The 22,742-nt window shown below is 35.9% G+C and overlaps 1 protein-coding gene across 4 annotated transcripts; it reads left to right on the top strand.

Moving 5' to 3' along the window:
* Nucleotides 1-3,225: 3,225 nt before the first annotated feature.
* On the top strand, nt 3,226-16,436 carry LOC115977624 (nuclear transcription factor Y subunit B-10-like). 4 transcript variants are annotated; one of them, XM_031099595.1, is made up of 14 exons: nt 3,226-3,366; nt 3,521-3,745; nt 3,837-3,966; nt 4,132-4,137; nt 4,309-4,383; nt 4,472-4,522; nt 5,982-6,147; nt 6,774-6,926; nt 7,163-7,513; nt 7,595-7,671; nt 8,336-8,408; nt 9,599-9,876; nt 12,483-12,771; nt 14,347-16,436. In XM_031099595.1, the coding sequence occupies exons 2-14, from the start codon at nt 3,528-3,530 to the stop codon at nt 16,215-16,217; spliced, it is 3,738 nt and encodes a 1,245-aa protein (XP_030955455.1). In that variant the 5' UTR covers nt 3,226-3,366; nt 3,521-3,527; the 3' UTR covers nt 16,218-16,436. The 4 variants fall into 4 exon arrangements, with proteins under 4 accessions (XP_030955455.1, XP_030955454.1, XP_030955456.1 ...); XM_031099594.1 differs by having other exon boundaries at nt 3,506-3,745; XM_031099596.1 differs by lacking the exons at nt 12,483-12,771; nt 14,347-16,436 and having other exon boundaries at nt 3,506-3,745; nt 9,634-9,748.
* The last annotated feature ends 6,306 nt before the right edge of the window (nt 16,437-22,742 follow it).

The following is a 22,742-nucleotide window of genomic DNA, read 5'->3' as shown; positions in this document are numbered from 1 at the left end:
AAATAAAAATTAAGGATTCATTAAATTTATTTATTTTTTATTTTTTGAAAAATGAGTCATTATTTGGAATTATTAGTGATATTTATAAACTTTAATAACCTTACTAGCCTCTGAGCACGCGCTCACGAGCGTGCTCAGAAGCTTTTCTATTTTTTGGGTAAAGATTAATAATTTATATTTATTATAATTTAGATTTTCTACTTTTTCCAATCACCAAAAAAAAAAAAAAAAAAAACCTAAGGTTGTGATGAAGAAATTATTTCCCCCATAAATGCATAAATCAATACTACCAAGAATTTTGGAAGATACCTGTTTGCTCAACAAATGGTTTGAGTCTTGATTGCATTTGCCAATCTCAATTCCAGACCCCGTAAAATGGGTCCCTAACATCAAATCCATTGAAGTCATCAATTAGTTGCTAAAGTTTGGCTTAATTTTAAAAAATAACCATTGAAAAGAACAAATTGAACAAATTGTCAAAAAAAATTTAAAAGAAAAAGAAAAAGAAACATGAGATTGATGAGAATGAAACTTGGCCTTCACAAATATAAGATAAATATAAAACTGACTAACAAACGTGGAGGTTAATGATAATAAAGAGATTGTGAGTGAGAAATTGAGAAAAATAAAAGCGTAAGAAATTACATAGTAGTAACTGCTTTTTAGTGGGGATGTTGGGATGATAAGGATGGATAGAAGTTATAGTACTGGTTTTATAGTAGGAGTTTTTTTTTTTTTTTTTTTTTTTTTTTTTTTTTTTTAATTTTGAAAAAAAAAGGGGACAGAAGAAACAAATACATTGTGATGAAGTAAAAAAAAAAATGAATACGTGGGGTGAGTTTTGTAGATTGGAGGAGTTTTAAAACTAACAAAAGAGTGATCATATTTTGTAGGGAGTTAGTGAGTAGAAGTAGAAATTTAAATCAACTTAAAAGTAGGAGTTTATTACAAGTAGGAAGACATTTCAACGTAAAAGTAGAAATTTATTATTTTTGTCAATTTACTTTTTTAACCCCATTTTAAGTTTTAGGTAGGTGTACTTTTGACAGTAAAAAAAAGTGATAACTAACTTCTTCTTTTTTTTGCCAATTTACTATTTTAACCTTATTTTTAAGTTATTGATTAATTAATTTAAGGTTATTTTTTACCCAAAAAAAAGCAATAATTAACAAAAAGAGAATAGGGAACGATGTCATCTAGCAAAATGAAAAGACCGCCCGGAACGAATGGCGAGAACAGAGAGATAAGCCAAAAAGGCAGAACATGTGGTCTAATCGCATCGACGAATTCAATTCAGAACAGAAACCTTAGAAGAACACGGGAAAAAGAACAATGAAATGAATAATATATTAATAATAATATAAAAATATAAATAAAAATAAACGAAACGAAACGTACCTACCTACCTACCACACAAACACAAAGAGAGCGTTTAGATTGTACTGAAAGAGGCTGAAAGTGGGTCTGTGTTTTCAGCATTTTTTTTTAGGGTAAATTCCAGAAACCTCCCCTGAGGTTTGAGGAAATACCAAACACGTCCAACAGTTGTTGAAAATGACCAATTTGCTCCTAAAATGCAAATGGCGTGTGACGCCGTTTGAGCACCGTATATCAAACTATATTATGTAATTTCTTTCTTCTTCCCGAATCACACAGAAAATCTCTCTCCTTCACGCCCAGAAAATCTCTCTCTTTTTCTTCACGTCAAAAAATATCTCTCTCAAGCTCAAGTCTGAAATTTCAGACTCGGGGCCAACAACTCCTCCACCGGAATGGTTTCAAAGCCGGTTTAACCACAAATCTCAAGCTATACTCCGCCGTTAAAAGCTTTGTGGTTGGGTTGCGAATCACGATGAATTGTAGATGGCGATTGCTAGGTCACGATGAGTGGAGACGGCGGTTGCAAGGTCAGTTCGGTGAGCTGCCGTTGTGGGTATGGGTATTTTTTTTTTAATTTTTTGATTTGGGTTTTGTTTGGGTCTGAGGTGTGATGTTTGATAGTTGGAACGGTTTGGGTTCGAGGAAGATGTGTGGGTAGTGATGGGTGGTGCCGTGGTGGACAGGGGTTGCTGGGTCACACGATGCTCGACGGTGGGTCTTTTTTTTCTTTTTCTTTTTATTATAAATAATTTGGGTTTTGTTTGGGTTTGAGGTGTGAATAATGTGATGTTTGATGGTGGGAGTGGTTTGGGTTTGAAATCGATGGGTGGGTAGTGATGGGTGGTGCCATGGTGGTTGGCGGTTGCTTGGTCACACGATGCTCACCAATGGGTCTGGGTTTTGTTTTGAATTTTTTTTTTTTTTTTTTTGATCTGGTTGAGCTGATCTATATTTGATTGCCTTGTGTGATATTGGATCTAATTGGGTTGATCTTGGTTTGATGGAGGGAGGATTTTTGTTTTTGGAATGTAATGTAAATTTTTATTTTTCCAAATGAGAATGCATGGTTTTGATTTGAAAAATGGGTACTAGCTGAGTGATTTTTTTTTTTCTGTAATCTTTCTCAAAATACATGTGGTTTGAGCTTTCAGAGAGAAGCGTTTATGTTATGGCGTGAAGAAGAAAGTGAACAGAGACCATGGAAAAAAATCGTTTGGAGAGAGTAACGGCAATACACGTCGTCTACTTTTTAGGAGTAAATTGGTCATTTTCAACAACTGTTGGATGTGTTTGGTATTTCCTCAAACCTCAGGGGAGGTTTCTGGAATTTACCCTTTTTTTTACTGTATAAGGGGACAAAAATTACTGTTTATATACCGTTTATAATATTGTTTACGTATTAAAAAATATTAAAAATAAGTTTCACGGTACTATTAACAAATTTAAAAATTATTTTACTTTTCAGTTTTCAATTCCAGTAATAATAAGGGTTTGTTTAGATAGAACTTATTTTGCTGAAATTTAAAATTGAAAACTGAAAATACTGTAGTACAATAATTTTTAAATATGTGAATAGTACCGTGAGACCTATTTTTAATAAAAAATTGATAAAAAATAAAATTTGTGGGTCTATAAACAGTACAGAGATGTACTGTTCACATAAGACCGGTCAAAAGTTGCGTAGCCGCTTGTGCGAAAAACGCGTGAAAAAAAAAAAAAGAAAAAAAGAAAAGAAAGTGAAAACGCAGAAAAAAACGCAAAGCAGCAAAAACACGCTATCCAAACATTACCTAAATTTAATCCAAACGGACCGAAGAAAAAAAATAACCTCACTCCTCGAAGAAAAAAAAACGGAGGGTGCTGATAAACCTCATTCTCTCATCTCAGTCGTCTCCTCTCTCCTCTCTTCTCCAGCGTCCGATCCTCCATTTCTTCCGACTCCATCCAAAGCCTCTCCCTCTCTCGCGCCCATTTTTCTTTAACAAGGTAAACAATTCCAACTCACTCTCTCTCTCTCTCACTCACTCACTCACTCACTCACTCACTCACACAAACCAAACCACCACGAGTCCCTTTCTCTCTCTCTGACATTTTTGTTTGACGATGTCGTTTTGTGATGGACTAGTGCTTCTTCTTCTAGGGTTGCGATGGCGGAAGTTCCGACGAGTCCGAACGGAGGCAGCTACGACGAGAGCGGCGATCAGAGCCCGCGCTCCAACGTTCGCGAGCAGGACCGGTTTCTTCCGATCGCGAACATTAGCTGGATCATGAAGAAGGCTCTCCCCGCCAATGGAAAGATCGCCAAGGACGCCAAGGAAGCCGTCCAAGAATGCGTCTCTGAGTTCATCAGCTTCATCACCGGCGAGTAATCACATCGATCATAACTTTTTTTTTTTTTTTTTCTTTTCAATCTCTTGAGGTTTAGTTTGATTAATTGGAGGTTGAATAATGTGTAGGGCTAGCGATAAGTGCCAGAGAGAGAAGAGGAAGACTATTAATGGAGATGATTTGCTTTGGGCTATGGCTACTCTAGGGTTTGAAGATTACATCGGTCCACTCAAGATTTACCTCGCCAGATATAGAGAGGTCAAATTTCGTTGAAAATTTGGGCTTTTTAACAATGAAAATGAATTTATTGTCCTTAATTACCTTTTTAATCTTTTCTGATAATGAGTTTTTGTTGTGTAAGTTTTGACTGACCGAGTGTTCTTTGCTTCCTTGTTATCTGGTTTTTTCTTGGTGCTGATGTAGATGGAGGTATGTTAAATTTATCTTTTTCTTTCTTGATTTTTGATTTTTTAATCTTTATTGATGTGACTGGTTGTTAGAATTTCCCATTTTTTGATGTGTTTGGGTTTATTGTTTTCGTTGTTATAAGAGTGTTTGGATTTTGAATATTGGGGTTTTGCAAATTATGGGATTTGATAGGGTGACACCAAGGGATCAGCAAAGGGTGGAGAATCATCTGCTAAGAAAGATGTTCAGCCAAGCCCAAATGCTCAGGTGATGATTTGTGACTTTGTATGTGCTTAATTTTTATGTGTGAACTTTTCTTAGCATCTTATGGTGGCTATCTTTGGTGATGGTGCAGATTGCTCATCAAGGTTCTTTCTCACAAGGTGTTAATTACGCAACTTCTCAAGTAATCTCTCTCTCTCTCTCTCTCTCATTACATACGATATAAGCACACGTCATTGATACTAAACTAAATACTTCCGGTGGATCATTTTCATAATTAATTAGTATGATGGGGGTGTAGGGTAAGGTCCTGTGAATGGAACTTACCAATATTAAAAAAAAAAAAAAAAAATTCTAAGAACAGTGCAGGACTTATAAAAATGGAATACTAGCATTGCTCGTTGTTGTTAGAATTGTGTGGTTAGTTGATTAAACTCACCATTTCCTAATAGCTTAAGTTTTTGGGATAATCAGTAATTTAACATGGTATTAGAGTAGGAGATCTTGAGTTCGATCCCTGTGTTCACTCTACCTCCCATTTAAAATGTTAAAAATCTCACGTGTTGGGCCTCACTTGTTAAAAAGGAGTTTGAGCCTACACATGAGAGGGAGTGTTAGAATTATGGTTAAGCGACACATGTTGTAATGATGAAAAGACAGCAGACGAAAGAAGTAAAAATATAAATAAAAATATTATCTTTGTAATATTTTTTAAACAAATTTTAAGTGTCAAATTATTATTAGATAAAAAGTAATATTAATAATAGGGTTGGATTAGAACGAGTAATCTTACTTTATAGAATTTAATATGAAAATATCCATAATATTACTGGATAACCCTTATCACCATATAATTTCTACATGAAAAGCATACTTATGATAGACGTGATTAAATCATTGGTGCTATAAAATTTTAGCTATATGGAGGGAGGACCCATTGATTTTGGCTGACTATTATTTAATAGACTCAGAAAGTACATTTGACTTACAAAGCACTATTACTAGTAATTAGTATTTTTGTTTTTTTTAAGTAAAGTGGTTAAGGGTCTATCAACTTGTTGTGGACATGAGATGTATATTATCAAACCAAAAGGGTCTTGCACTGTTTTACTTCCATATAGAGACCAGAGAAAGAAAGACAGAGAGAGAGTTTACCCAAAAAGAAACACTGAAAAAGGGTTTAAGAGAGAGAGAGAGAGAGAGAGGTGTATTATAATAATAATACCCATCCATCAATCAAAATAATTTAAAAAAGCTGTTCTGTTGGGAAGAAAAAAGCTAAAGACAAAATATACAGTAGAGAGAACAATTCAACAGAGAAGAGAGAGAGAGAGAGAGAGAGAGAGAGAGAGAGAGAGAGAGAGGGAGGGAGTCTTTCACTAAAATACTAAAAAGATTTCTGTTTTGTTGGGTTGAATCGCTTCACTCTGTTCTGGCCATCACCATCATTGTCCACTTTGTACAGCCTTTACTTAATCCTCCACATTCTCTCTCTCTCTCTCTCAAAGTCTCTTGCTTATGTATTTTGTGAACTGGGTTTGGTGAAAAGGACTTGGAAAACCGAGTCTCAACATTCAAAATTGAAACTTTGTTATGTGATCTCTGTTTTGGGTGCTCTGTTTCTCATCTGGGTCTTTTCGTAGAGTTGTTGGTTCACAATGACTGTGGAGGACCAAAGGGGTGGCGTGGTGAGTAAAGATGTGAGTCATTATGACAAGTTTCAAGTGGGTATGCGTGTTTTGGCTGTGGATGATGACCCTATTTGCCTCAAATTGTTGGAGACTTTGCTTCGAAAATGCCAATATCAGGGTCTGTTTCCATCCTCTTTTAATTGTTTTCAATTTTTATGAAGTTGGGTTTGAATTTTTATTTTTTTGCAACATGTGGGTCTTGCTGGAGTCGTTTGCTGTTTTCGAAATTTTGCAAAACTTGTGTGTTTGTTTCCTTTTTTTTTTAAGGGGAAACTGAATGTAATTATGTTGACCAGTATTCTATATAGGTGCTGTGTGTATCAATTTTTAAGTAGTTTTGTTAATCTGCTGCTATGTTACAATCCATTTTTGCATTATGAGGAGGAATATTTAAGAGATTATGTTTAATGGGATTGTTGTAGAACCTAAAAAAAAGTGTAGATCCCATATTGCTTTTAACCCTTTGGACCTACTATTATGTGAGAGGAGGAAGTATTGCTCCAAAGTATTGAATATTTACTCGATTTTAATTCCCTATTTGAAGTTTGAGTATTTAAATATAATTCTGGTTTCTCTTTGTTTTGATTGGGCGGTTATTTACTGTTATATAATACTGTTCCTGTTATGCAGATTATGTTTTTTGCTTGTAGGATGCATATCAATGTGTCTTGTTCGATTATAGAATCTGGGTTTCACCTTTTTTTTTGGTGCTTTCTTTTATATCTGATATCTTGTTTTTTGCAGTTACAACGGCCAATCAAGCGGTCATAGCACTGGAAATGTTGAGGGAGAATATAGACAAGTTTGACCTGGTTATCAGTGATGTGAATATGCCAGACATGGATGGTTTCAAGCTCCTTGAGCTAGTGGGCCTTGAAATGGACCTTCCTGTCATCTGTAAGCATCATCTTCTTATTTGTTCTTTGAGATATAACTCTAGAGTAAATTGGTTTTGTGTCCCCAAAAACGTGTGTTGAATTTTGTAATAGATGTAAGGTCAAAGGCTTCTAGTTGAAGTGGAAGGTTTTTTCTTGTGACCTGGTTATCATTTAGTACTCAGTGTGAGAAATAGATACTTGTTGTTTCAGAATTTTGGTTAATTGGCTTAATTTTGCCTTTCCATGTGGTTCCAGTGTTGTCAGCTCATAGTGATACCAAGCTTGTGATGAAGGCACTTATTCATGGTGCTGTTGACTATTTGTTGAAACCTGTTCGGATTGAAGAGCTCAAAAACATATGGCAACATGTAATCCGGAGAAAAAAAATCGACCCCAAGGACCAAAACAAGTCACCCAATGAAGACAAGGCTCGTCAGGGTAACAGCGAGAGTGAACAAGGGGCCTCATCATTGGGTAATGAAGAAGAAGGTGATGAAAATGGAAATGACAGTGAAGACCCATCGTGCCAGAAGAAGCCACGGGTAGTTTGGTCTGTAGATCTGCACAGAAAGTTTGTGGCAGCTGTAAATCAATTGGGACTTGAAAGTGAGTCTCTGCTACAAGAAAGTAATAATTTAAATTTCCCGACTAAAGAATCATGCCTGATGTCTTTTAATTCTAATGCAGAGGCTGTTCCTAAGAAAATTCTTGGCCTGATGGATGTTGAAGGACTTACAAGGGAAAACGTGGCAAGCCATCTGCAGGCACAGATCTTTCTCTTTTCTTCCTCATGTTTAAGAACAAATCTAATATCATTATGCCTTTTCATTGAGAAATTCTTGACTTAGAAAGCTTTTTGACCTTAGGAGCAACATTGGATTTTGGTTAGATAAATTAGTATTGTGTTTAACTTGAAGGCTGTTACTATTGTCAAAGATTTGACCATTTGGAAACCTTTCAAAAATGAATCTGAAATAGGAACACGTTTCCTGTTAAGCTATACTGATTCTTATTCAAATTATTTGTAATATTTTCAATAAGCAGCTGTTTGGGACCCCTAAACCCTGCTATGATAAAATAAAACCCTCCTTTTGTAACTGAAGAGTCAGAGTCAGTTTAGATTTTTTTGCGTGGTACAAAACATGGGTGGATTAGGAGAATTATGTTGTTTGAGTTTATAACTGAGGGAGTTCCTTACTTTATCAAAGATAAGAGTGATTAATTTCGTATCAGCTGTAGTCTGTGCAATTTGGGAGTTTAGTAATTGATTGGCTGTCCCAAATAGCTGGGGAGGTGCTCAGCTTACATGAAAAAATTGGTTTACATATACCCTAATGGAAACAAATCACTTTATTTTGGACATCTAAGAAAATATGATTTACATTGCAGTCTTATCTTTTAATCTTACTCTCTTATCTGATGTTGCAGAAATATATGCTCTACCTGAAAAGAATCAGTAGTGTGGCAACTCAGCAAGCTAATATGGTTGCTGCATTGAGGGGTAAAGATTCTTCTTACTTTAAACTTTTATTCGAAGATTGGAAATTAAAGACATATAAAAAAATGTCTTCAGTTGGGCGAACCATGTTAAATATTGTTGTCTTGTGTGAATATTTTTATTTCTTGATCATGTGAACGCACTTTGCCCAAATTCCAATAGTTTGTATGCTGTATAATTGGTTTATCCCCATTTTCTTGATGATATTATTGTAATAAGTTAAGATTAAATTCTCATTTCGTAGGCTTGTCTTTCCTGCTCTATGGTGATTACATAGTCAGTGATGACCTATGAGCCATACTTCTCAAAAGCTATCATTTAATTAAAAGAACTAAAGTGTGTTTCCTTGGGCGCTAACAATGTGATCTTCGCATGTTTTCCAAAGCTAGTTTAGTCTTATCTTCCTTCAAAGACATGTTGTTGTGGCCTGAAATGTGGCACAAGCTCACTGCGAATCCAACCACCCAGGCCTACCTTCAAAATAACAATTTTGTGAGGATGATGCATGAGCTCCATAATAACTATCTTAAGGACAAGAGGGTTATACAAGCCAGGCTGTAAACGAGTCGAGCTTTGTTGAGTAGCGAATGTTCAAGCTTGGCTCGACAAAAAAAGTAGAATGTTCAAGCTTGAGCTTGTTATAAAGTATAAAAGCTTGAGCTTGGCTTAGCTTGGCTTGATTCATTGGTTAAGCCAAGCTCAAGCTCAATATCAAGCCCAAGCTCAAACTTAATATCATGTTTTTGAGCTTGAGATCCAACACAAGTATATTATCAAGCTTATATCAAATTTATTATCTAGCCTATTTAGTTTGGATGAATGGTCTTAACTTATAATTAATTAAAGTCTTAGAAGGATATGAGTTTACTTGTTAAGTTCATATCAATTTTATTACCAAACTCATAAATAAGCCTAGGCTCAACTTTTTTTGTTACTTTTATATCGAGCCTTGGTGTTCACAAGTTTGTTCATGAACAATATTTTTTACTTGGGCTCAACTTGTTTATTAAACAAGCCTAAAACCAAAGCTTAAGCTTGGCTTGTTAATAAACAAACAAATAAACATGAACGAGCTTTTTATCGAGCCAAACCCGAGCTGTTTATGAACGGCTTGGTTCATTTACAGCCCCAGTAACAAGCACTTGGGGTTTTGTTGAACATCAACATCTGGAAACCTACTTCTGTGGATGCAGAGTTTCCTCAGTCTTCGTCTTTGCTGTCGCTGCAGCCAGAGAGGAAGAAAAGTGCTGAGACTGAGCTGGCAAAGGAACTGGATCTGATGGAGTTGACAGCAGATGAGGGGATGGATAGGGAGTCGCAGGCATGTAAGGAACAGGAAATGGGCAATGCAGCATATACTAAGAATGATTTCGATACTGCAATTGCGCATTATACTAAGGTGATGGTGTTGGATGATGGGAACATTTCGTGTCTCATGAATCGGGCTGTTGCTTATCTGGCAATAGGACAGGTATGACAAATCTGGTTACAAAATTTTCTTGGCCAGACTGGTTTACTTTTGATTTTGATTGTAATATATATATATATATATATATTTTTTTTTTTTGGTTACAATTGAGTTTATATGCTCATTGGTATTATTTTACATGTAATTTTGTTTGCTTTTGGTTACAATTTAGTTATGTTGTTGTACTTGACTGGGTTGATGAATGTCTCAATGATGTGTGTGTGTGTGTGTGTGTGTAATTTGAACTCTGTTGCTCCTTCCTTAGTGTCAAAAAGGCTCAAAAATAAAGATTGGTGGAGTTATTTAGGTTTGATTACTTAGACAAGATGGGTTTGATGTGGAATAGCAATAATAGGGAGGTCTAATTTGTTGTTAATTTTTTGCCTTTTGTTGACAATGTTTTTCTTGATATGCCAAATTTGAAACCTTTATGTTGATGACTTGTGTGGCAGCTTAGTGGATTGGTCCACCATGGTTGCTCTCTCTTAGATTAGGGTAAAACTTATTACACACAAAGTGTTTAATAATACTAAAATCATGTGTTTATATCATGTTTTCAATTTCGAAATTGAGTTAGACTCACTATTTAACTGTTATTGCACACGTGGATACACACTGCCCCTTAGATTATGTTGTCTGAACTTGAGAGTTGGGTATGTATGCTTTGTGTTTAGAAGTTATAAAGTTCTCTCAATTTGGGCAGCTGTTACCAAGACTGGAAAGTGGAAAAGGTTAGAATTTTGCAATATGTGACTCCTAACATATTGGTTCTATAGTTTGATGAGTTGGAGTTCATATGGATGTGGACCTTGGGGCTTATTATATGATTTCCATTAAGGCTCTGTCAATTATTTCTTTATCACAATGTCATTGGATTTTGATTCATCAATTCATTGAAATTCTATTTGATACACCTCAGCTAGGTCCAACTTGCTGAGTTACCTAAATCGTATCATCTTGGCTTTTTCATATGCTACTTCAGCTTGATACAGCTCAGCTAGGTCCAACTTGCTGAGTTACCTAAATCGTATCATCTTGGCCTTTTCATATGCTACTTCAGTTAATGCTGAGTCTGGTATTAAGATTTTTTTTAGAAGTTGCTGTTTCAGTTTTAAAGTTTTACCTATTTGGCAACTTCCAATTTTTTTGGACTAGGTTCTTCTAGAAGCCCATGATTCTTTATTTATTTATTTATTTTTACATCTTGAGTCCTTCAATTTGGTTTTGAAGTTCTTAATTACCTTTCATTATAATTAGGAGTACTAGTCTTTTAAGGAAAAAGTTAGGGAAAATTACACTTTATCACCTTAAACTATAAACTATAGCTCATATTACATTTTGCATTCTAAACTTTTCAAATGCATGTTTTATAGCCTAAACTATGACCCTTATAACACTTTGCACCCCGACGTCAAATTTGTTGTTAACTTGGATGGAAATCCAAAGTTTAGGGTGCAAAATGTATTCAAGAGTATAGTTTAGGGTGATAAAGTGTAATTTCTCATTTGTTTTTAAGGAATTGAGAAGATGTGCAATTGGATTTTTTCACGTGATGTCATATTTTTCCATCCAGGTTAACGGCAAACTTAATGTCAGGGTGCAAAGTATCACAATGGTCATAGTTTAGGATACAAATGTGCATTCAAAAAGTTTGGAGTGCAAAGTGTAATCTGAAGTATAGTATAGGATGTTAAAGGATAGTTTTCCCAAAATGTAATATAGGAGTTCTAGTCTTTCTAGCAGTATTGGCAATGGCCTATAAAAGAATATTTATATATTCAATAAATAAAAAATAGTGAGATTGATTTTAATAAAATTCTAGCAGCATTTTTCTCTTTCCGATCTTATTGATCGTTGTAATCTAGGTTCTTGATTTGTGCCACTATAGTACACTTCCAGTGTACTAGGGTTTAACAATCCATTATAAGCAAACTATTGTACTCCTTTCGAAGATAGTTGATATTTTGATAAATGAAAAATATGGTCTTTTGGTTTAGTGTTGACTTCAGCTCCACCCTAGTTGTTAACTTCTAGTGGTTTTCTCCCTTTATTTTCCAGTCTTTCAATTTTACTTAAATTTTTTTTTTTTTTTTTTTGGGTATTCCTGCGTCATAAAGCACTTATTGGATATTTGAAACTATGTTATGTTATGTTTGATGTGGTACTGTGGAAGGAGAGAAATAGTCGTATTTTTGACAATATAGAATGATCAATGGCTCAGTTACAAACATTGGTCTGTAATCTGTTTGATTGGGCTCATGCGTGGGCTCTTACTTGGTAGAATTTCCTTATTAGATTTCATAAATTCACTTCACTCTTGCGTACGATTCTTTTGTAGTTCTTTTAGATTACGTTGTGCTCATCATTGTGAACATGAAGTAACCTCTTAAATAAAATATCATTACTTATCAAAAAAGAAACCCTTCATGATCACAAAGAACCCTAATTTAGTGTTAAACTCCTAAAGATCCTACATAAAAATTGGTATATTAGCCCATTCAAGCTTTTGTCCTGCATCATTACTTACTGTATTCAATTGTCTGATATTTGCATTTATATATTTTTTCAACTACACTCTGATCCAAGTTCTTATATTATTGTTTTTTCAGTATGATGAATGTATTAAAGATTGTGACGAGGTTGTTGAAAGGGGAAGACAACTTAAATCAGACTCTAAGATGATTGCAATAACTTTGAGTAGGAAAGGAACTGCCTTGGTGAAAATGGCAAAACACTCAAAGCACTATGAACCTGCTATTGAGACCTTCCAAAAAGCTCTCTCAGAGCATTGCATTCCTGGAACATTGAAGAAACTAAATGATGCTGAACAAGCAAAGAGGGAACTAGAGCAGCAAGAATATTTTGATACAAAATTAGCTGATGAGGAACACGAGAAAGGTATTCCCTTCTGGAACACCTAACCCATTGTTCTATTTGTCTTATAGATGATGTTGCGGTTTGTTCCTCTTGATACGGATTTCATTCCTACAAGTTGGTTCTTCCAATATATGTTCTGTCTTATTCTTAAATCATTTTCAGTTTTTTGTGAGATCCACCATAAAAAAACTGGTTTGGTTGTGTTTTTGTACTCAATATTCATTTTTAGTTAAAAAAAAAAAAGTGGATTTGAATACAGAAAATGAATACAACTTTTAGCCATTTTCATTTTCAATGAAAATGAATACAGTGGCATTCTTGTAAAAACTCAAAGTTGGTGGGGCCCAAATATTTAATAAAGACTTCATATCTCTCTCTCTCACACTTCATCTTCTTCTCTCCCTCACAAGTCACAGAACCAACTTTTCTCTCTTTCCTCTACACCGATTCTCTCCCTCTATCCTCTGACGAGTTCTTCGTCGACGATTGACGCAAGACGACGCCGTTTTGATGTAAGATTGTTCTATTTCTCTCCTCAACAAGATCAATTTTTTTCTCTCTCTCTTGGTTGATTTGGGTCATGGATTTGGGGTTGGTGGTGGTGAAAACGGTTTGTGGATGTGGCTCTAGGTGATGGATTTGGATGGTAGTGTGGGTTTTGAACCCATTTGCATGTGGGTATTTGTGTGACTATGGGGATGGTGAATTTGTGGTTGATGTTGATGGTGGTGAAGATAGATTGTAGGCCTGGATTTGGGTTGTAGGTGGTGGTGAATACGGGCAGTAGGTGCGGCTGTGGGTTGGGATTTCTGTGACTGTGTTGGTGGTGAATTTGGGGTAGGTGGTGGATTTGGGTTGTAGGTGGTGGTGAATATAAGTAGTGGGTATGGCTGTGGGTGGTGGATATGGGTTTGGTGGTGATGGTGGTTTTACCGTTGGTGAGAGAGAGATATGAAGTGTGGTGTGGGTTTGACAGCACCTGTTTTTTTAATTGAAAGATAGAAGGGGAAAAAGAAATCAAATACTAGACTAGGAAATTGGTGGCAAACAGAAAATAAGGTGAGAATAGAAAATGAATACAGGATTTGAGAAATAGAAAATGAGTTCAGAAAATGAAAAGAGAATATGAATACACACCCCAATAATAACCAAACAGGCCCTAAGCTCCTCCAGCAAAAAACTACAACCTTATCTTGACTTACAAAAAGCATCATATCAAGCTTTACCGCTTCATGCAACATGGAGGGTTGATCAGTAGCAAATGCATCAAATAAAACCCAAATAGAAACTGTTTTTACCCTAAAAAACTCATACTTAGACCTTTAAAACCACACGACTTTTACTTTCAACTGGACTTCACATGTGGACCCAATTAAATAATTCTTGAATAGGCGAATTTGCAAAGTAATTGCAAATTAATCCTCCATGGCTGCATCAGATGGGCTGAAAACAATCAATATAGGGATACTTGGTGAACTTCACATTTACTTTTTTCAATATAAATCTTTGTGAAATATTTATTTTATATTTTTTATACTTATTTTGGAATCTATGAAAGATATGGATTTGATTGGCCTACTTGAAATCTTTTTGCAGCAAGAAGTGAAGGACAAACAAAGTTAGATCCTCAAGGAGTGTGGCTTGATGATAGAGCAGTTGAGATGAATCAGATGACATCTAATTCAAGTGTAGAAATGAAATTTGAAATTAAAGAAATTGGGTATGAAGCTTCACAAAAGCAGCCAGAGTTTATACAAGATGAGGAAATGGAACAAGCAATAAGTACTCTGAAACCTCTTGAAGTGGTGTTTGATGTTGATGCACTTAAGATGCCTAAATCTAGCGGGCAGATGGAATTTCAGATCAAAGACAATGAGATGGAACCTGAAACAGATCGACCAGAAGAATCTCGACAATTTCTCATGAAGGGCGGTTTAGGATTAACTGAGCCACCAAAGGATGAGGATTGGGAGAACGCCAAAGTGATGAACTTGATGGACAATGAGTTGTCTGTTTTACCTGAGAATCCAAGGTGTCCCAAGCTGTCAGCACTGTTCCTTAAAAGAAACTACAAATTAAAAATGATTCCTCCCACATTTTTTGATTACATGCCTGCTCTTGAAATCCTGAACCTATCCAGGACTGGTATAAAGTCCTTACCTGAGTCCATTATCAGATTGTTTAGCCTCAAAAGACTGTTTCTAAATGATTGCCATCGATTCATGAGGTTGTCACCCAAAGTTGGAGAACTCAAGCAGCTCGAGGTTCTTGATCTTGAAGGGACCGAGATTATGGACTTACCTCATGAGATTAAGAAGTTAACTAATCTGACTTGCTTTGAAGTTTCATTTTATGGATATAAGAGTGATGGTAGGAAAGCCATGCAATCAAGTGCCATGGTTCCTTGTGGAGTTATTTCTGCCCTATCTAACTTAGAAGAGTTGAATATTGATGTGAATCCAGATGCTGAGCAATGGGATGCATGTGTGGAAGCTATTGTTGCTGAAATATGTAGCTTAAAGAATTTGAACATGCTTAAATTCTATTTTCCAAGGATGGAGCTTTTAAGTCGCATTCAGTGCAAAATCCCTGCACTGTTGTATTTCAGATTTATTGTTGGCCGTCATGTCAAGCGCATTTTATCTCGAGTCCCTCGTGATGTTGAGTTTGAACTAGAACGATGGGAGAGGTGCTTGAAATACATAAATGGCAGGAGTGTCCCTAGAGATATTAGGAAGGTACTCCAACATGCCACGGCATTTTTCTTGGACAGGCATGCAACTGTTAAGAAGCTATCTGATTTTGGAATTCAAAATATGGAGAAACTAAAATGCTTAGTTGTGGGGGAATGTAATAAGCTTCAAGTGATTATAGATGAAGCAGATGGTTATAAAGAAGATGATAGCAATGAAAATGTATCTGAATCATATGGTACAGAAAAATTTGTTCTTGGATCACTTGAATACCTGTATATATATTATATGAGGAGTTTAAGGAGCATCTGGGAGGGGTCAGTACAGCAAAATTCTTTGTCTCTTCTCAAGTCCTTGACATTGTGCACGTGTCCCAAGTTGACCACTATTTTCACACAAGGGTTGCTTAATAACCTATGCAAATTAGAAGAGCTTAATGTTGAAGACTGTGCCTCCATCAACAGCATAGTATGTTTTGACATTGCTGTTGAGCACAAAACCACTTCTTTTCTCCCAAATTTGAAAAAGATTTCACTTCATGACATGCCTGGACTAGTTAGCATCTTTGGTGGTTTACACATTGCACCAAAGTTAGAATGGTTGAGTTTTTATAAATGCCCAAATCTTAAGAATCCATTAATTGATGAAGTATCTACTCAGAATTTGAAGAGGATAAAGGGTTTGAAGAGTTGGTGGGATGCATTGGAGTGGATCAATGGTCGTCCGGGTTATTTGGATAAAATTTTTGTTCCAATCAACATATGGGATTGCTGAGCACTTGAAATGTTCCCTAATGAAAATTAGTCTGTGTATTGCCTTATGCAAGCTCGTTGATTCAATGTCAATTATAGTGTATAATTGTAAGCTGAGGCTTCCTTGGACCACTCTCTGTTTGCTATGTTATACTCTTGTAGCAGTTATGGGGATGAGACCCTACTTACACTGAATGTAGTCCCTCTAGCCCAATTTATCCTACTCATGCTATTTGTAAAAAAAAATGGGAAAAATGCCAAGAGACCCCTTAAACTTTTTAAGTAGTGGTCAAGAGACTCCCTGAACTTTTATTTTAGTCAATTTACACCTTGAACTCTGTTTAAAGAGCCAAATTAAGACATCTGTTAAAGTCTCTGTTTAAATTGACTAACATTGCTCAAGTGAAACGCACATGCAGCTTGCCAAACACCCGAATTGATGGACAGAGATAGAAAAGCTAGGTTCAACATTAACAGAGTGCAGACAAAAGGAGAGAGAGGCTGTGGCTCGTCGAAAGTTGTGGTCCCGCTGTCACTGGTCTCTTCCACCGCCGATCTTGCCATCCTTGGCTTTCGCTGCCGTTAATGGTTTCTGACAACAACTGATAAATAGAGAGACAGATTCAAACAAGCTCTTATAAATCCAAAGATTGGAAACCCATAAATCGATTAACTTGACTGTGCCAAGTTTGACAAAGAAAAACTTGTGGTTGTGGCTGATGCTTCTAGAGAGATCTTTATTTTTCCCTATAAATATTAAGTAAATAGAGGAATGCAAGATTAACATCATACTGAATATTGATGCTTGTCCTAGCACTAGGAATGGCTAGCCATTCCAGCATTGGAAAAAGAAAAGCAAAACCACTTGAACAAAAAAAAATCAAAATTTGCAAGTTTGATTTGGCTTGCGATTATTCCCACAGGCCACTCATCCACAATAAGGAGAATCATTCAAGTTCAACATCAAAATATATCAATTCGTGTTGCGATTTAATTAGTAATGGGTTTTCGGGGGAAGTCAAGAATGTCAAGATCGGTGTTGGACAAGACCAGTGACGGCGGGACCCCGAAGTCCGGTGAGCTGCATCCTCTCTCTCCTCTCAACTGCACTTTGTCAATGTTGAACCTAGCCTAGCTTTTCTCTAGGTGTTTGGCAAGTTGCACGTGCGTGTCACGTGATCAACGTTAGTTAGTTTAAACGAAAAGTGAACAAATGTCTCAATTTGGCTTTTAAGTATAGTTTAAGGAGTAAATTAGCTAAAATAAAAGTCCAGGGGGTCTCTTGGCTACTACTCTAAAGTTTAGGGGGTCTTCTAGCATTTTTCCCAAATAAAATAAAAGAAGTTTGTGTTTGAAATTTGAATTTATGATTCTCCAAACACAAAATACTAATAAAATCCAAGCTCATGAACATGTGGGAAAGTCTTTCCTGGAATCCTACACATTTGTGTTAATTGTCTATCTTCCTTTTTTGTTTTAAAGCCAGAATCTTATATTGGTTGTGTAGTCAACACTATTTTATTTTGATGTACTAAATTAATGACCTAACATTAGTAAACTTTTCCGGTGGATTGATTTTATATGATGGTAACGTCTTTGTTGTTTTGTTTAACGGATGTTAGTTTCTTGGATGTTACTAGGCCATTCACCTAAAAATCTCTTATGAACCCGGTCCACGGAGCAATTGTAGTTTCTTGGATGTAAGGTTTGCAGTGTAATATATATACCAATACCATAGGTGCATTGACCTTGGTAAGTCACTGAGCGGATATTATTTTTGAGTTCCCCTTAAATATTTATTTTTAACAAAAAGTAGATGAAATTAAAACGAATCACCTTAAGAATATGCTCAGTCTTTCTAACGCAAATCATAATTAGTGAAACAGACTTTGATGCTTATTCTTTCAAAATCACTTGATATTCCCTCAAGTTGTCATAACTATTACCTTTTTCTAGGGATCATAATTATTACTTAGTTGGGGAAAAGGCATAGTACCTCCCCTTCTCACACTGAACACTCCATTCTTGACATTACAAGAACACGCGGCTTTCATCTTCTCATTCTCATGGAGGGCTCTTCATCAGGTGTGTTAGTGTCATGTTAATATTTGTTACAATCATAGTTGTCAAAACGTGAATTGTTTTTTTTTTTTTTTTTTTTTTGATCGTATATTGTTTCATATCATGTATTGTAAGATATATAAACATTGCATAAAATTTATGAAAAAATTATAAATATACATATATACATATAAATATATATATATATATATATATATAATTTTTTTTTTATATACAAGATAGAAATTCTACTTTAGCTTAATCTAAGTGTATTTGTGTGTGAAGCTCTTTCCTGAATACTTGAACCTCTGCCCTTGCCCCCCACACCCCACAAACATTTATACTTGTGGAGTAACCACCGCACCAAGGGTCACCAAATAGCTCATTGCTATATTTATTATAAAATTGGATTACATATGCAACTAATGACTACTTTAATTATCACTTATGACAAAATATTTGACAAAACTAATCAAATAAATCAAATGAAAACATATTTTTAACATCCATATTCAAATTTATCTAATGTAAAAGTGTTAATCTATATATGTCAAAATAAAATTTTATTTAGTTTTAATATAATTTTTAATGAATAATGCAATAGTCACAAACTATTTTACAACATTTTTACATATTGTTGATGTGACCAACTTTTCATTGGTCTTCATCTAGACCCACCATTAACATCACCAATAACCACTCATCACATTAGCAATTTGTAAAAAAATTTGTAAAAAAGTTTGTATCTCTAGCATTACTTATTTTTAATTATACATTAATTATCAATTGTGGTCTAGTGGATTGAAAGTTTCAATAAGTAAAAACAAAAGAAGCTTTTGAGTTATACTTAAGAAGGAATGAGAGGCTTCAACCTAAAATCCATATATATATATATATAGAGAGAGAGAGAGAGAGAGAGAGAGAGATTAAAAATAGACAAATGCGTGGTCTAAAATTTTTAGGGAAAAAGAGAGTAAAAAAAAAGAAAACACATTTTGGGTTTTTGTATTGGGTTGAAGTAGTAGTAGACCAATAATTTTATTTAAAAACAAGTAGAAAAGCATTTGGGCTCAAATTAACGGCCAAAATTTTAGTAAAAACCCAAATTTAAACCATATGTTCATATATCATCAGTATCGTCAAATACGATACGATTCATATGATACGCACCTACGTATCGTGTGATTCATAAGCATTTTTTATAAAGCTTTAGATACACAACTTTTTGTATACAATACGTATTGTGTATCGTATGATACTGACAATTATGAAGACAAATATATGTTAATTATACTTGAGTGTTATAGATCCCCTTACTCATTTGGTAATGTGGATCCTCATTTGATCAAGTTTTTCCAGCAATTGATGTAAGTAGCATATATTTTTCACTAAATATAGGATTACAAATGTAACAAAACACGCTTGGGGCTCCATGAATATAAGAGGAACAAAATTCATGTAATGTCAAGAATGGAGTGTCTAATTATCTATGTGTGTGTGACAAAATGTATTGGTTTTAATGGGCCAAACAAATACTTTAACAAGTAGAGGGTGTGGACTTCCATTGCGTGTTAATCCAAAATGCAAGCCAATCCCATTAAAGGCGGTATATAACTAAACAAATGATATGGTAATAAAATTTATATAAGGGTAAATTACAAAGTTGGTCCCTATCCTTTACACCATATTTCAATTTTGTCTCTAACCTTTAAATTGTGTCAATTTGGTCCTTAACTTTTTCAGTGTCATGTCAATTTGATCCCTGCCGTTAAGTGTTGGATGAAAAATGCTGATGTGGCTAATGGCCCAAATAAAATATTATTTTCTGCCATGTCAACTTACTGCCACGTCACATTTAATTAAAATTTTTTTAAAAATATTACTCAACATGATCAAAATCCCTAACTATCATATAGAAAACCCTTTCTGTTATAAGTTACGGCCCACAATCCAGAGCTTCATGTTTTGGTCGAGAGAGAAAGGGTGAGGCCTAAAGATCATTGCTTGTAGTGCTCGACAATGAGGAATGGCAGTGAGGACTGGTGTTGAGGTGGTTCCAATTCCTCTACTGGCCCGATGGTATACTCTCTCTCTCTCTCATTTGCCCTATGTCTCTCTCAATTGAAATGGGTCATTGGATTTGTTCATTTTCAAGTGGTGTTTTGGGGCTTGGTTGAGATCTATTGAAGGTTGGACTTTGAGATGGTGGCGGCATGGCAGCTTAAGTTTGAGTTGCTTCTTTGTTTGATATGGGTTTTTGGGTGATCAAATAGCAAAGGGTTTGGAATTTAGTGCTGTCTCTCATAGATGATTTGATGTCAAAGGAAATTTGATGGGGTTGAGCTTCCTCTTGATAGGCAAAGATACCTATTCTTTTAGTTCTTTGGTTCAACGGACATTTGCAGATGACAGTATACCTTCTTCCTTGTGAAAATTTTGTAATCTTTTTTTTTTTTTTTGGTAAAGGAGGGATATATTACTAAAACTAAATAGCCAGAATAGGCTTAATACAAAGTCTATTTAAGCACAAGCCTTCAGAATCAGCTTTTAGCAAATCAATAATGTCCACAGGCGGACTACTAAAAAAGCAAAAATCCTCTTCTTGGTTGGAACCTAGTCTTGCTAGAGCATTAGCACATCTATTTGCTTCTCGGAAGCAGTGTTTAATTTGGGTTTGAGGAAGCTGATAGATAAGGTACCTGCAGTCATCCACCAAAGCAGAAATGACATTGTTAGCATTCTTAGGATTATTTAGCAAGTCAACTATAGATTTGGTGTCAATTTCAATCTCAATAGCAGGTAAATGAAGATTAAAACAATGTAGTAATCCATCTCTAAGACCCCATAGTTCTGCTGCAAAACTCGTTGTGACTCCAATCTTCCTCGCATACCCACACACCCAATCTCCCTCTCCATTTCTGATGAGGCCACCGCTACCAGCTGGGCCTGGGTTGCCCATTGAGGAGCCATCCGAATTGAGTCTGAACCACCTCGCCTCTGGTTTTTCCCACCTGACTCTTTTCACCACTTGGTTAGTAATTGCTCTAGGGACTTTTACATAGTGTTCATACTCCATGGCTTCTCTAAATATTTCATGACCCAAGTTTTGATGTATGGGCTTGTTATGAAATACAACTTGATTCCTATGCTTCCATATGCGCCAGATTGCAAAAAGTAATGAAGTTCACCATGGGGGTGGTCTTTATGCTTTCTCCGTTCAGCCCTTCCATTAATAGAGACCCACTGTTGCAAATTCCCACTGAAATATGAGGTGTTGACCTCCTCTGCTTCCAACTGAGCCCAAAATTTTTTAACTATTCTACAATCCCTTAGCGCGTGGATTATGAATCCACCTAAACCCCCCTCTTTGTGAGGTACTCCTTTACGCCAATACTATTATGCAAGCACATCCACACAAAGGTTTGAATATGGGGGAGGATGTTGGTTTTCCAAACCCATTGGCCAGTAAAAGGAGAATCCCCTTCCTCACCTCCAATGGCAAGTTTATAGGCACTTTTAAGCTCGAAACCTCCATTAGTGGACACACCCCAAGTTAATCTGTCTTGACCTCGGGCTGCAAGGGAAACCGGGGTGGCTTTTAGCTTAGTGCTGACATTATCTGGCATAGGAATGGAGATTTTAGACCAATCCCATCCATTTACTGTAACCACCTCCTTGACTTTAAGCTTCTCCTCTTCCATAGGCAAAGCTCCTTGTACCAGACTTCCAAGAGGCCCATCACTGCACCAATTATCAAACCAGAAGCACAATTCACTATTCTTGCCCATAACCCATCTTGTCCCTTTTCGAAAGATATCTTCACCATTTTTCATTGCTGACCATACGTTGGAACAAGGTAGCTTTGCAGGATTTTTGGCATTCAGTCTTTGCCTATTGCAATATTTACTTCTTAAAACCTTACTCCATAGCAAAACCTTCTCAGAATGAAATCGCCAATTAAGCTTAGCAAGAAGAGAAAGGTTTCTGCCCTTTGCAGTGTGTAGGCCGAGCCCACCTTCACTTTTAGGCTATGTGACCTTGCCAACCCACCCAATGCATCTTTTTCACCAACTCAGAGGAACCCTGCAGAAAATTCCTATTCACTCTATCGATGTTATCCAGGAGCTTACCCAGGAGAGCATTGCATTGCATAACATACGTTGGTATGGTCGAAGAAGATGCCTGAACAAGGATTGTTCTACCAGCAGAGGATAGTAAACTGTCCTTCTAACCTGCTAGTTTTTGCTTGACTCTATCAAGGACAAAGTTGAAGTCTTGGCTGCTGGATCCTCGATGCCTAATAGGAAACCCCAGGTATTTACCAAGGTTAGGAGTTGAAGAAAAACCCAATATATCACAAAGGGCTTCCCAAGTGTCTCTATCCACATTAGGAGAGAAAAATACTCTAGATTTGGCTTCGCTAACAGATTGGTCCGACCTAATACAAAACTCATCCAAAGCCTCCCTAATAGCTAAACAATTACTG

Source organism: Quercus lobata, chromosome 2 (assembly GCF_001633185.2).
Source record: "Quercus lobata isolate SW786 chromosome 2, ValleyOak3.0 Primary Assembly, whole genome shotgun sequence".
NCBI classification, from domain to species: Eukaryota; Viridiplantae; Streptophyta; class Magnoliopsida; order Fagales; family Fagaceae; genus Quercus; species Quercus lobata.
Note: the sequence above shows the minus strand (reverse complement) of the source record. Positions and strands in the feature narration are given on the sequence as shown.

Bases quoted from the DNA above. Each gene is read 5' to 3' on its own strand.
- LOC115977624 (XM_031099595.1), top strand. From the start codon at position 3,528: ATGGCGGAAGTTCCGACGAGTCCGAACGGAGGCAGCTACGACGAGAGC. The intron at 6,927-7,162 runs GTAAGCATCATC...ATGTGGTTCCAG, and splicing joins AATGGACCTTCCTGTCATCT to TGTTGTCAGCTCATAGTGAT. The intron at 8,409-9,598 runs GTAAAGATTCTT...CTGTGGATGCAG, and splicing joins TATGGTTGCTGCATTGAGGG to AGTTTCCTCAGTCTTCGTCT.